Genomic DNA, 13,615 nt, shown 5'->3' on the forward strand with positions numbered 1-13,615 from the left:
AGTGCTGAGCTAGCCTGTAGCTTCACACTGCAGCATCTTCTGGTTCCTTCTGCTCTTGGCCTCCCAAATCCTCCATGGGTAGAGGCTTCCTTTGTAGCTTTCCTCTTCTGGAATGGCTGAGGGCTTAGCAAGATGTTACCCTGAGGACCTGCCGTGTCTTTTCTGGTAAACAGCAAGGGAGAGAGCTATGGCCAGGTAGGAGAGGTCATCCTAGTAACTGCCACCTGTTTTCTTTTGCTGATGAGCAACACCTGCTCGCCTCATTCCTTTTTTCCAGATTGTCATATCTCCAGAACCTTCACCCCGATCCCTGTACACCACCACCACCCACCGACCCCCATTAACTTTATGTGTTTATGTGCTACTATCATGGCCTAAAGTGTAACATTCAGACCCACAACACAGAACTCTGCCAGCTCTAGAAGGAAATGAGAGAGGGAGAGCATTTCCATTCCATGTGGGGCAATGCTCTACTTTGTTAGGCATCTGTGGAGCAATAGTCATTGGCATTCTTAGTTAATATTGCTGGTTTGAAGAATATCTTGCAATTCAGTAATTGCAAACAGCACAGCCAAATATAACAGTACCTATAAGCCATTTACAAAGAGGAAATTTGATACCTCAATGACACATTTCAATTCTATCAATTTATTCTATTCTATCTATTCAAACAATTCTATCTATTTGATTAGATTACCAGCTCTGTTAGCATGGAGTAAATGCCAAACACAAATTCCTCTATGGGCCTTAGTACCTCTGTGGGGTCTTTCACCTTCTTTCTATTCTTCTTCTTTCATATTCTTTCAGTTCCTCTATAATGTGGCACTGAAATATTAGGTTTGCTCAGGCTATGATCAGGCCTTGCTCCAGAAAAAGAGAAATGTTTTCACGTGATTTTTCTGGCAGACACATGCTACTTCTTATTCTCATTCCTCCAGCTCCCTCTTAATTTGTATTTATTAAACCTCTTTCTCAGAGGCCTGTGAAAACTGAGACACTTCCAAACACTTCACTTCCTTTATTTCCATTCTCACAGGTCTCTATTACAGGGCTTTAATTAAGCTCTCAGAGAAAATAATTCTACTTTGATTCTTCAGTCCTTCAGCCTATGACATGGGGGCATAGTAACTCTGATCCAACCAGTTCTGTCATGAAATACATTATTATATAATATATATAAAATATTGTGGGTTTAGGGGATATATAAAAATACATATATATATATATGCATATATACCTATATACAATATATTTTAAAAATTATATATGTGTACATATAGATATGCATCAAGTCAGTTGGCTGGCATTTGAGTTTCTCTCTGGATTCATTGGTAAATAAGTTTGCACTGGGAATCTGGACAGTTGTCAAAGAATACAAAGATTTACTGGGTGTGTACTTGTTTTGAATATAAAAGATAGCACCAAATCTAAAAGATTTTCTTTAGACTTCATAACACGATCTTTTTCAATTTACTTAGTGAAGGTAAGGTCAAACAATATTTGGACAAGATCAAAAGACCGGATGCTTAAAAAGCACATATAAATGGCCACAAAGGTGATTCAGGAATTACAGCATCATTCATACAAGGAGAGGCTGAGAGATCCTGGATTGTTTAGCCTTGAGATAAGAAGGCTCAGGGGGACCTTTTCAATTTGTATAAGTAACTGATGGGAGGGTGTAAAGATGAAGCCAGACTCTCCTCAGTGTTATTTAGTGAAAAGAGGCAGCAGGCACAAACTGAAATACAGGAAAATCCATTTAAACATAAGGAAAAGCTTTTTTTATGGTGAGGGTGATACTGGAACATGTTGCCCAGAGAGGTTGTGGAGTCTCCATCCTTGGAGACTCAAAAAGCAACAAGACAATGTCTCCTGCTTTGAGCAGGGGGATTGGACTAGACAATCTCCAGGGGTCCCTTCCAACCTCAGCTATTTTGTGAAGCTTTGTTTTTTTCAATTTGATGAGGCTGTGAAGGAACTTCAATAATTCAACAGTGAGAGTTACAGTCACTAATCCACTTGCCTGCCTGTCTGATGGGGATGGAGTAGAAGTCCCTGAATCAGTGATTTCATCCTGTTCCTGCAGGGATGCGGGAAAGGGTACACGGTTACATACAAGGGAGTGTATCCCAAGCAAACACAACATAATAGCTGTGCTCCCAGTGCTGTGGAAGGTAAAGAATACCAATCTGAGAGATGGTGCATCCTGCTGGGGTAGCAAGGCTGTACCTTCAAGTCACATTTGAGTATTAGAATCTACAGAGTGCTAAAGCTGTGCATAATGGATGTATAACCTCTTATTTTTTTTCAATTTTCTCCCCCTCCTCTTCTTTTCACAGCCCTTATTGGTGCCTGTGGAGGGAATTACACTTCTGCTACAGCTGTGATCTATTCCCCAGATTTTCCTGACACATATGGCACAGGCAAAGTCTGTTACTGGACCATACAAGTTCCAGGAGCATCTCGAATCCACTTCAGCTTTGCTCTTTTTGAAATCAAAGATGCTACAGATATGGTGGAATTGCTGGATGGCTATACCTATCACGTTCTAGCTCGTTTTAATGGCAAGAATCGGCCTCCCCACACCTTTAATATCTCTTTGGATTTTGTCATTTTGTACTTTTTCTCAGATGAAATCAATCAAGCCCAGGGATTTGCTATCAGATATAGAGGTAAGAGGCTAACTTTGCTGTGTCTACCTTTCAATGAGCCGTTAAAGCATTTAAATCACACAGGATATTTCTGAGGTGGCAAAAAAAGAGCAAGTAATTTAACTCTCATGTCTACAGGTGTTTCACCTATCTTGTTGCCACTGCTCAGTGGGTAAAAGCTTCGCTAAACTTTCTCTCAATTTGGAACATTCCAGTCAGCTATGTCACAAACAGCAAAATTTAGATTTTTCAAAAATTCAATCCTATACATACCTGCGTGTCAAAACAGATTGGAAAATGACAAAGCTGAAACAAAACAAAACCCCAGTAGTCCCTCTGCATCTTAATTCATCTTGGCTATTTCCAACAGTCTATTCCACTCAGATAGAAAGTCATCAGGAGAAAACATTTTAGTCCTTGAGTTATACCTACTGTTAGGATGAACAATTAGCTTCCAGAAAAATTCTGAGAACCCCAACTTGGTGAAGTACAGGCTTTTTGTGGCATCAGACAAAATTTGATTATTGGAGTTCTCTTAAGTAAACTAGAGAGCAGCACATGTCTGTTTACAAGCACAAAATAAAGTCCAGTTACACCTCTTAAGAAATTGTTATTGTAATCATACTATTATGTTTTCAGCTGTGAAGGACAATGTGCATCAAAAGAAGATTCCAATGAATCAGACCCTTTCGGAGAAGATAAATGAACAAGCAAATCTCAGCATCAATGCAGCCCGGTCATCAAAGATACTTTATGTTATCACAACCAGCCCAAGTCATCCTAGTAGCTCCATGCCTGGTAATATTACAAGAAAATGTGGAAACAGGAAAAACATTTTGCCAAGGCACAATATAGAGTCACTATTTCCTTTGCCTCCTCCTCCACATTATCTGATCCACTGTGCCTCTTACTAATAGATGAATTTTCATTAACTGCTACTGTGATTACCTTTCAGGACTCACTTCTCAGCATAAATCAGTTAGAAGTAGTGCGAAGATGGTGAGTCCTTGAGAATGAAAGCACAACAGAATAAGATGTGAGTCAGAGCAGCTTCCTTACTAGAATCAGCTTCAGTCACCAGTGCATACCATAGAGGTGGCAAAAGGTGCTGAAAAAAGAGCAAGCTTTTGTAGAGTCTCAAAGAACCTGAATGCTGGATGCATCCCAGTTATCCCAATTCACAAAATCTACAGCAATAATACAAAGAGGGATAGACAAGGATGAAGCAAGTTAATGGGTGCAGGGGAGAGGACACTGAGAACTGTCATGTGTCTACAACTCACCTTCAAGACATCACTTCATTCAAGAAATCGTTGAGTTGTAAATAACTGAAGACTGGAAAGGCAGTCTTGGTGAATATCACTATTGGTTCCCTCCTATCTTTAAACTGCCCTGGGCATTCACTTTTACATGTTGTTGAAGCTGGGCCTCAAATCACACTATGGACACTCTCATAGTTCTGTAGTCCTGAAGCTGTCTGCATTCCAAACCTGAAGTGTTTAAGGACATGACTGCACATGAGCTGCATATACCCAAACTAGCTAGGCTGCAGAACATGCCTAGGATTCTGGGCAGATATTCTGGCACTAGGCCCAGGCTAGTGCCTGAGTTACCACAGCTACATTTAAGCTGCCTAGTGTTAAACTAGCTTGGGCATACTGACCTAAGATGAAACTGCACCCTTGGATTTTATGCAGTTATGAGAAAACTGTTAAAAGTCATCATGAACAGTCAATGCTTTGAGGAAGGGGCATTGGGTGGGAGAGAACTTACGCTTCCTTTTTTTGCTCCTTTGAGCTTCAGGACTTCTGGAGGTGATGGGCTTTATTCAGTTCAAATAATTCAAGGTCCTTGCAAGGCTGTTCAGCGTGCTAAGTATGTCAGAGTTACATTCTAGTGCCATCCCTTTTCCCATCTTGACATGTTGTAGCCTCCCTCTGCAAGATTATGGAAGTCCAAATGAAAAGGTGATCTAATCATTTAGAGATCAGCTCCCTTCAAGCCCCAGTCTCTTAAATAGCTCAAATGTTACAATGTGTAAAGCTGTTCTTTAAGTCCTGCTTGACTTGCTGGTACAACCAGAACTAAATTGAAATATAAAATACAATGACCAAGAGCCTTCAGTGCAAGGTAATAAAATAGCAGACCACAAATACTGATCACCTGTCTCAGTAGACTCTAGAAAGGAAAAAACCCCCCATATTTAGTGATTACTTACATAACTACGGATATAAAACTAGGCCATCTCCTTGCATAGAGTTACTACTGGTAGCATATATTCTAGTATGTTGTTTAGTTGCTTTTAACTTTTCCTGTGAGTGAGTTTTGATTCCTTTCCTAGATACTAATTTACTGGTATATGCTTTGGATTTTCCCAACTTTCAATTTCGTAGGGAGCAGTCCTGCACGGGAAAAACCAGTTCTGAGAGTTACACAGTTTCCACGAGTCTTTACAGAACATACTTAAAGGTTTAAGGTATCTTCAAATTAGTTTTGAATAAAGCATCAGAAGGCTATTTGTTTCTTTTGTGCAATATTCTTACTTTAAAAACCGTACATAAATGAATGTACTGAGAGCTCCTCCTCTCCCTCCCCTCTCTCCTCCCCTCCCCTCCCCTCCCCACCTCTCCTCTCCTCTCCTCTCTTCCCCTCTCCCTCTCTTCTCTTTTACAGAGTGGACAATATATAGTCTCACAGCACTGCTCATCCTAAGTATTACAGCCATAATAGCAAAGATATTTCTCCACATTACCATGAGGTGAGTACGGAGCAAAACTGTCCCTGGAGAACTGACATCTCAGCTCTGTACCAAACCTGGTACAATTCATTTCTCTGTCTTCTGATATTGTCAGATTAGTCATATGCAAAACCAAGTTACATGTTACATATTTGTATCCTCATAAGAGATACTAAATAAGCACATTTTTTAACTTTTCCAGTCTGTTAGGATAGCACTTGCTGCCAGAACGTGTCTTTTGGCCTTGTTTTGACAAGATTTGTATTTTAAGGAATAAAAAGGTTTCTCATACTAAGTGATGTTATATAGCAAAGATGAAAATGTAATCAGACATCTAGCACTGGGAAGAAGTCAAATTGTGATAATACTTTGTGGGAAAAAAATTAAAACCTTATCCCAGATCGGGGAACTGGGAAAAAAGTTAGATATAGGCTAGTTAATTCTTACTTTCTTTTACTGAAATATTGAAAATAGTTCAAAAAAGAATCAAAAAAATGAAAACTGTAGTATGGTGTGACACTTAACCAGTATATTTTTTTTTTGCCTATTAAAACCAACATTTTATTACTATAGTTCTCTACACTTATACTAAGTAATTTTTGTGTCCTCTAGATGGACACTCATTGAACGAATTGATGGGTGAGTTCTCAACAAATCATAAATGTTGAATATTGTATTTATGTACCACAAACAGGCTTAAATATACAAGGAAATTAATGTATATTAATAACAATTAGTAATAGAATATATACAGACTTCGTAGCTTAATGTCACTGCTTTCATTAGGGTAGCAACTATTCCAGCAACAGAACTGCTAACTCTTCATTTGGTCAAGAAACAACCAAAAACCTACATAACTGTGCAGCAAGTAGAAAGAAAAGGTGTCACAGATGTAGTGGAAGCTGCTAGCTTTACCAGTGTAGCAGTAATGCAGACATACTAATAACAGCATCTTCCCAAGCACCTTAACACTTACAGTGAATGAACACTTGTTTCCTAGATCCCATCAGATACCATCTGCAACTGAAACAGAAGATTCCAGCGAGGTTACTACTGCTGGCGAGATCTGGAGTATATTTTACCAGCCATCCACATCGATATCCATCTTCAAGAAAAAGCTTCGAAGTCAACAAGATGATTGCAACCCACTAGTGGGAAACTGAAGTGTCTTTTATTTTACAAGAATCAATCTTCTTAAAATCCAGGTGACTTGGGAATAATCCTTTTTTTTCCTCCCAATCTCATACTTGTTTTCCAAAAAGACAATTTCTAAAGCCCTTTGGGTGATTTTGCCTATCTGCTGTTCTCTTGGGTATACTAGTGACAACAGATTTAATTGTGGCAATAGTTTTGAAGCATCTGGTGCTCATCAAATCTGTAGTGCTGTTAATTACTGCCTTTAAACCAATGCACTTGAAATACATGTAAAAACCTGTAAAATTCAAAATGTCCTGTACACCTGCCAAAAGTAATTGAACAAGTATCTGCAGGTTGAGGACTTCTTCTGTCCTGCTTTCCTGTATCACTGTATTATATCAGGATACTTTAGTCCCTTTATTCTCAAGGCTGAAGACAGAGGTAGCTACTGATAACCTGTTCAGCTGCCACAGCAAGCAGAGCTTATTGGCCTTAATGTAAACATGTCTAAATGGTACTGTACAGTAAAATGGGAGTCAAAGACTTTGAGAAACTATCAGCCTGGTTGCACAGTGCTCTGCTGTTTCTACATTTTCTGTTTCTACAAGCAGAGATGTACAAATAAAAATCAAATCAAATTCAGCAGGCAAACACTCTATGGAGTTTCAGTTGCAAATTTGAGTTTCGATGGAGTAATGCTCACCAGGTCAAGGTCTGCACGAACAATGAAGACTTTTAAACGACTATGTCTGATCCATCATTCACCAATAATTATAATAATTTTGTTCATATTCACAGTGATCCTTTAAAAAACTATTGTACTCCAGTCTGAAGTCCTGCATTCATTCTGGATGTAAGCTTAGGGCTTCTTAAAGGATTGTCCAAAGAAATTGTAAATCCACTGTATTTTTAAACAGTGAGGCTGACACAAATTCTTACTCTGAAGTTAAACATATTGATCTCAGCAGCCTAAACTATTTACAAAGATGTAGCCTGCTATCAACAGCCTAACACAGCCCAGGCTGTGTATCTGAACATATATGCAACAGTTGCCTTGATACTTATCTGTGAGAAAAAAAAGTGTCTCCTTGCCTGCAAAATTAAAACTGAACTGCATTTTTAAGATTAATGCCCTTAATTGTTAAAGAACTAAAACATCAGTGGGGTTCTGATCTGTGGAATAATTTCTCTTTGATTGCAACAGTCAGCATTAACTATTTTTTCTCTTTGGTAGAATATCTGTCCACCCACAATGCTCATACTTCTCATCCCGCTACCGCAGATCAACAGTGAGTCTTTCAGCCTCAGCAAGTCCAGACCAGCAAGATATTTAGGAAAAACTGACAATACAGAAGTCTGATAAATTAACTGGCAAAGTTTACTGAGTGAGCAGCTCCTCAAACTAAGTTAGAGGAAATTCAGTCAGAGCCATTAAAGTACAGTAATTCTGGTTAAGACAAAAGGAATAAATATCAGTTTAAACATATACCAATGGTCTGTGTATACCAGACCTGCAGTCAGAGAACAAATACTGAATACATCTGCAAAAGATAACTAATTAAGAAAATTGTCACTGAGTTTAAATTCATTGTAGTATCTGCCCTTCTGTTTTTAACATATAAGTACCTCCCCTTCATGAGGTCTATAGATTTCCTTGAAAAAATAGGGCATCTAAGAATTAAACAATGAAAATTGTGCCTTATTTGCCATTGTAGATCTAGTCTTTCACCTGAATCAAATTCATTCCAGCTCCATTTATGTACCGTACATGAGTGCCAGAGACAGCTGAACAATACCACCATAAACACTTAACAGAGACAAGACTTTACTAAGCCAGCAATTATGGAACTGTTTATATCAAAAAATGGAATATCATGGGAACATCTAGTACTTTCTTGCATGAGCTACTGGAAAGAATACAGGAAAAGATAATTACAGTATCACCTAAAATCAAGAGAGGACAAGTTGTAAAATACACTGGTTTTCTCTTATATGTTATCAGGTTGGACCAAAACCATTATCTGTTTCAGACTCAACAAAAATTTTTAAATTGCCTTTTTAACAGTCAGATTTTGCATCATGCTGTGTAGGGAAAGAGTCCACCTCATAGATGGAGGAGAGAGTCAGAGTGTAAAGCTAGATCCTTAAGAGTTCAGTTATGAGCACATTGTGATGAAGCTTTGTTTGCTTGCCTTGTCAAATGTTCTTGAGCAGTTAAACGTTTACAGTCAAAGGGACATTTATAAAGCAGTTAGATAATGCTGATAAACTGAAAAAGCATCAGGAGCACCCCATGACTGATTTCTACCTACTGCAAAAGGAAAAAAATACAGAACTGTTAAGCTTCTCCATTTCACTGTAAAATTAGAGAAAGTCCATTACAAACAACAACAACAAAGACTGATGCTACTAATGCAAATTCTAGAGAATTTAGAAACTGAGGTTTTGCATTGGTCCCTTAGGTCCTCAACTATTTTTTAAATAATAAAATTGTATTTCATGGGCCTTTCTTAGGGAATATTTATCCAATTTCTGTACGAAAGATCCATAAAACCAGCAGTTATAACAGATTAACTGGCCATCACAACAATGAACATGACTAAGCATAAGGTATTGGACAGTGCACAGGTGAAAACACTGATAAAAGTGTAGAGGAAATTGTTATGTTCCACCCAGATCTTTCAGATTGTCTGATTCTAGATATCTCTAATACTAGGAAACAGAGCAATAGATAGAAATGCATGGACAGGGTCCTTAAATAGCACTTCTTAATATACAGGCTGGCGACCATGAAGAGCAGGTAGATCTCTACTGTGGATTTTTTCGAAATGTGGTGTGGTCACTTGCACTCCTAGTACAAACACTTCACTGGTATGGTGGTATATGGCCAACATATATGGTATCCATTAACATAGCACTTTATGATCTTTGCTATAAGGGTTTGGGAGAGAAAGAAGGGAAGTCTGACACGCACAACTGTTGTAATCCCCCATGATTCGACATACAGAAACGCCCCTATGACACTAGCAGCTGAGTACTGACAGCTGGAGGGCACGGACACCTCAGGATGTTAGTGTTTACAGCATTTTCTTCAACAAATTGAAAATAACTGCAGAAGCAGCATTTGTTTGGAATTGTATCTGAATGGCTTTCTGACCTCCTACCTAGCAGTTCCCTCAACAGGCTGGACAGGCTGCAAATGTGACATTGGCCACAATTTCAAAAGCAACTGTTCTGACAACAAAACCATCATGAGGAGCTGCCTCCTCATATGCACACATTCCAGCCCCTGCTCTGGTCCCTTCCTCACTCTGTTGTGTTGGTATGACCGGCTGTGTGGTGGTGCAATAAACTGATCAGGTTAAAAATTACCATTGCTTTTTCTTCCCTGAGTTACTTTTAACAGACATGAGTTCTCTGATCTTGTTTATTGGGTGGTTGCACAGAGAAGGTGCGCTAACACAGCTAAGTGGACAATAAGTCATAGGAAAAAGACAGTTGTCTGCCCCAGAAGCAGGGGCAGTAAGTACTTATGCTGGCACTGCCACCGTAGCAATTTGTGAGACTGCCTCCTTACTTTATGAAGCATGTCAGTTACAATAGCCGACAGTATACGTGGACCTCAGGTGGAAGGGGGTCAGATGGACAAGTGGCTTCCCTAATTCAAAATCTACATTTAAAACTAGTTTAGTTTGTTGACTAAATGATTTTATATGTACTTTTTTCTTAATATTGTTATGTTGGGGGGAAATAGAGACTGTGTTATTTAAAAGTATGTGTGATATGTTATCATAGTAATATATATATTTATATATGTATAGGAAATGCATTATTTAATACAGCATATTATGCTTGTATCTTGCTAACATTTTATGGGAAAAAAAGATGTTAGTTTACACTCTCGGAAAAATAAATTTTCTATACACTGTAACCATAGAAAAAAATCAAAGATAATTCATTGGTATATATGATAGAAGAGCACTGAGAAGAGGGTAACTCAGACTCAGTTTTGTGGCAGAATAGATGCTGATGAAACAATTGCTTTAAGATGCACTTCCCTCCTTTGAATCTCATTTCTAGCTTGTAATTGTATTAGGCTATTCATCAGATTCTGCAAATTCATGTGCATATACTCTCAGGACTATTTTAACATCAAACATGTCATCTGCTTTTTCAATCAAGCATTAACATTGTCTTTGTTAGGGCTTGTTTCTGCCAGATTTTCTACAGCCAGTACAATGTTGAAGAGGTTTATCACATTGCTCATGCAGACAACCCACTGGTATTGCAGAATTATAGTCTCTGTACTCCAGGCTCCCCTGGCAATAGTATAAGTGGGAGATTTTTACTGATAGCCTTGGAAACTGTACTGAATCTGCAGCCTGTATGACTACAGGCCAAACACATCAACAGCCACTTGGCTGCCACTGAATGAGCATGACTAGCTATTCCAGTTTCATCTTCTGCTTAATAAGCCTTCTCAGGCAGTGGGAAGGACTGCCAACAGATTTTTTCTAGTGCACCACTTTGCCTAAAGGAAGGGTGAACTACAAAAACAACTCCTGACAAATACTTGTCCAACTAGTTCATAATAACTTGCAGCAATGATATTTCACAATCTTCCAATGAAATAGAGCCCAGTGATAGTTTCACCTGAATATTATTCTAGACATTTATGAACAACCTTATCATTCTGCTACATTGAGATCTTGAGAGTGAAAAATATAATTGCCTTCAGATCATACAATTTTTTCCATAACAACACACCACCCGACACACATACATTTCATGCAACTCGTACGTTCTCAACTTTAGTGAGCACCTGTGCTTTGGGATGAAATTTGGCATTCTGAATTTCAGTCTCAAGATAGCTTACTGTAAATCCAAAGGCTATCACATGAACCAAATAAGACTCACAAGAAAACAGAATAAATCAAACTTGAAATGACTCACCACTGAGATATGTGCTGTGTTTATACGTGGTCATCCTGCATTCAGCAAATGTCTGTAAGTAGTAATTATAAAAAAAATAAATATAGTGAATTTCTGCAGGAGGAGTTCAGCTAGTATTGCTGAAGTGTAGACAAGCATTGAATTAAGGAGGCAAAAGCTGCTGCAGTTCACCAGCAGATTACAGCAGGATTGTCCGCTGTGGAGGTTAGACAATATTTCAGCTGAAAATGCTGAGAATGATTACATATGGAAAATACGTTATCACTGAGAACCAATTTCTGAGGTAACAGCAAACTGAAATTTTCAGTTTACATGTCCTCACACTGTTAGAAGTAACTATAACAATTCTTTCAGTGTTTTCTGTACAAATTGCAGCAACACATAATGCTGTTTCCACTTCCTTGCGAGATTTATCTTTTCTTTCATGAATTCCTCCTTTTGACTAAAATAATGCTACACTCTCCGAAAGAAATCTTCAGCTACATTTTATGTAAATGTCTGAATACCAGTGTCATATACAAAACTGTCTCCAGCTTTTCATGTCAGGAGTCAAACTCTCATTTTCTTTTAGACACACTACTGTCACAGGGGATTGGCCTCCCCTTACACAGGGGAGGTTACTCTGCTCTCCTTTCTTGCCATTCAGGTCATGAGACTTCTCTTACACTTCTGTTTATTCTGGGAACTGTTGCGCTTTTTTTGTTGTTTCCTAAGCAACAGTTTCATTCCCCATGAGGCAAATGTATTCTTTATTCTGAAAGAGACACTTTGCTATGAAGCGTTTAAGTCACAGGAGCACGGCGCTTCCATTGCAAGATAAAATATCTGGTTTCAGGTATGCTGTCTTCTCCCTGGCCAAAGACTTAGGCCAGGCTGGCTTCACACAGTATGAACACGACTATCCTTTTAAGGACACTTTTCTCTTCACACCACCCAAGTAACAACCAGTGCTACCTAACAGCTGTCACAGGATTTGACAGATGCACCCAATATTGCTACAGCAAAAATGAGATAGTGTTACAGAAACACCAAGTGTTACTGTAATGCACAATCTCATTAAGAATAGTCTGATCCTGCTTTTCTTGTTTTACCATATGGAGGTTCCATGCAGGTTTATGTTGTCCACAGGACTCTTGCTTTGCCACAAATTTGTTCCTTAAGTATTGAACCTCAACAGTGAAAAGAACCTCCCCCTGCCAAATATCAAAATATTCATTTTTGATAGAAAATGTTTACATTTAACCATTAAAAAAAAAGCCACAACAAAGAAGAGACAGAATACCACACACACACAAAACTAAGCACCACATTCAAGTTCAGCCAACAACTGTCTTTCTCAAAGAGACAGACTATGGGCTCACTGATTATTTTGTGGGACAGCAAGGGTAAAGGTATGTGCTGTTCTTAAAAGCACAGTCACCTCACGGTTTTCTTCAGAACAAGAAATGAGAAAACAAAACACTAGTCAGCAATAGCAAACAGTGGGGGTGGAGGGAGGGAGGAGGAACGAGACTCAGATGTGACTCATGACCATAGGCCTATCAGCCGAATACATAACGCCAAGTTTTATGCTATTTTTAAGAACAATCATTCAGCGAACTAATTTGCAACTAAAATGCATATCTATAGTCATTGGCAATTGCCAAGATTCTGTTCACCAATCAGAAAAAGGGCACGTACTTTGATTGGGAAGCACTTGCTGGTGCTGCTTAACTCCCTCCTGCCTGTTGCTCTTCCATTATTGTGCCTGTCTTCTCATACAGACTGGGCTTTCCCACAGTACCTGAGATGAGGATAATAACTGGTCCTCATCCTAGAAAGAGTTCCATGCAAAAAGATACTCTTCAGTTCAACAGTCTGTCATCCCAAACACGGAGTTTTCACATATGAAACAGGGTTGGAGAGAAGTAAGCCTCATTTCTTGGCTGAATTCTGAGGTGACTGAATTACAGTGCACATGAACGTGGATGAGAGGAGAGGAAGGTCCAGGGGATTACCAGGGGAAAATCTTTGGGAGAAGGAAGAAACTGGAGGAGACTGGAAAGCATTTTTTGGGTGTGTGTATCACTGGATGGGAAATAAATAATGTATGGAGGCAAACTGTTTTCACACAAACATATAAACATATATTACATAA

The 13,615-nt window shown here is 38.8% G+C and overlaps 1 protein-coding gene across 2 annotated transcripts in view; it reads left to right on the top strand.

The window, feature by feature from the left end:
• KREMEN1 (kringle containing transmembrane protein 1) overlaps positions 1-9,896 on the top strand; it is a 34,156-nt gene extending 24,260 nt beyond the window's left edge. The window contains exons 6-10 of one of the 2 annotated variants that reach the window (XM_052798190.1): positions 2,340-2,672; positions 3,291-3,449; positions 5,325-5,409; positions 6,389-6,593; positions 7,760-9,896. In XM_052798190.1, the coding sequence (XP_052654150.1) occupies positions 2,340-2,672; positions 3,291-3,449; positions 5,325-5,409; positions 6,389-6,551 (740 nt within the window). In that variant the 3' untranslated portion in view covers positions 6,552-6,593; positions 7,760-9,896. Of the gene's footprint in view, positions 1-2,339; positions 2,673-3,290; positions 3,450-5,324; positions 5,410-6,388 lie in introns of both variants that reach the window. The other variant, XM_052798189.1, reaches the window with a different exon arrangement.
• The last annotated feature ends 3,719 nt before the right edge of the window (positions 9,897-13,615 follow it).

The sequence above is a fragment of the Harpia harpyja genome, chromosome 9, assembly GCF_026419915.1.
Source record: "Harpia harpyja isolate bHarHar1 chromosome 9, bHarHar1 primary haplotype, whole genome shotgun sequence".
Taxonomy (NCBI): domain Eukaryota; kingdom Metazoa; phylum Chordata; class Aves; order Accipitriformes; family Accipitridae; genus Harpia; species Harpia harpyja.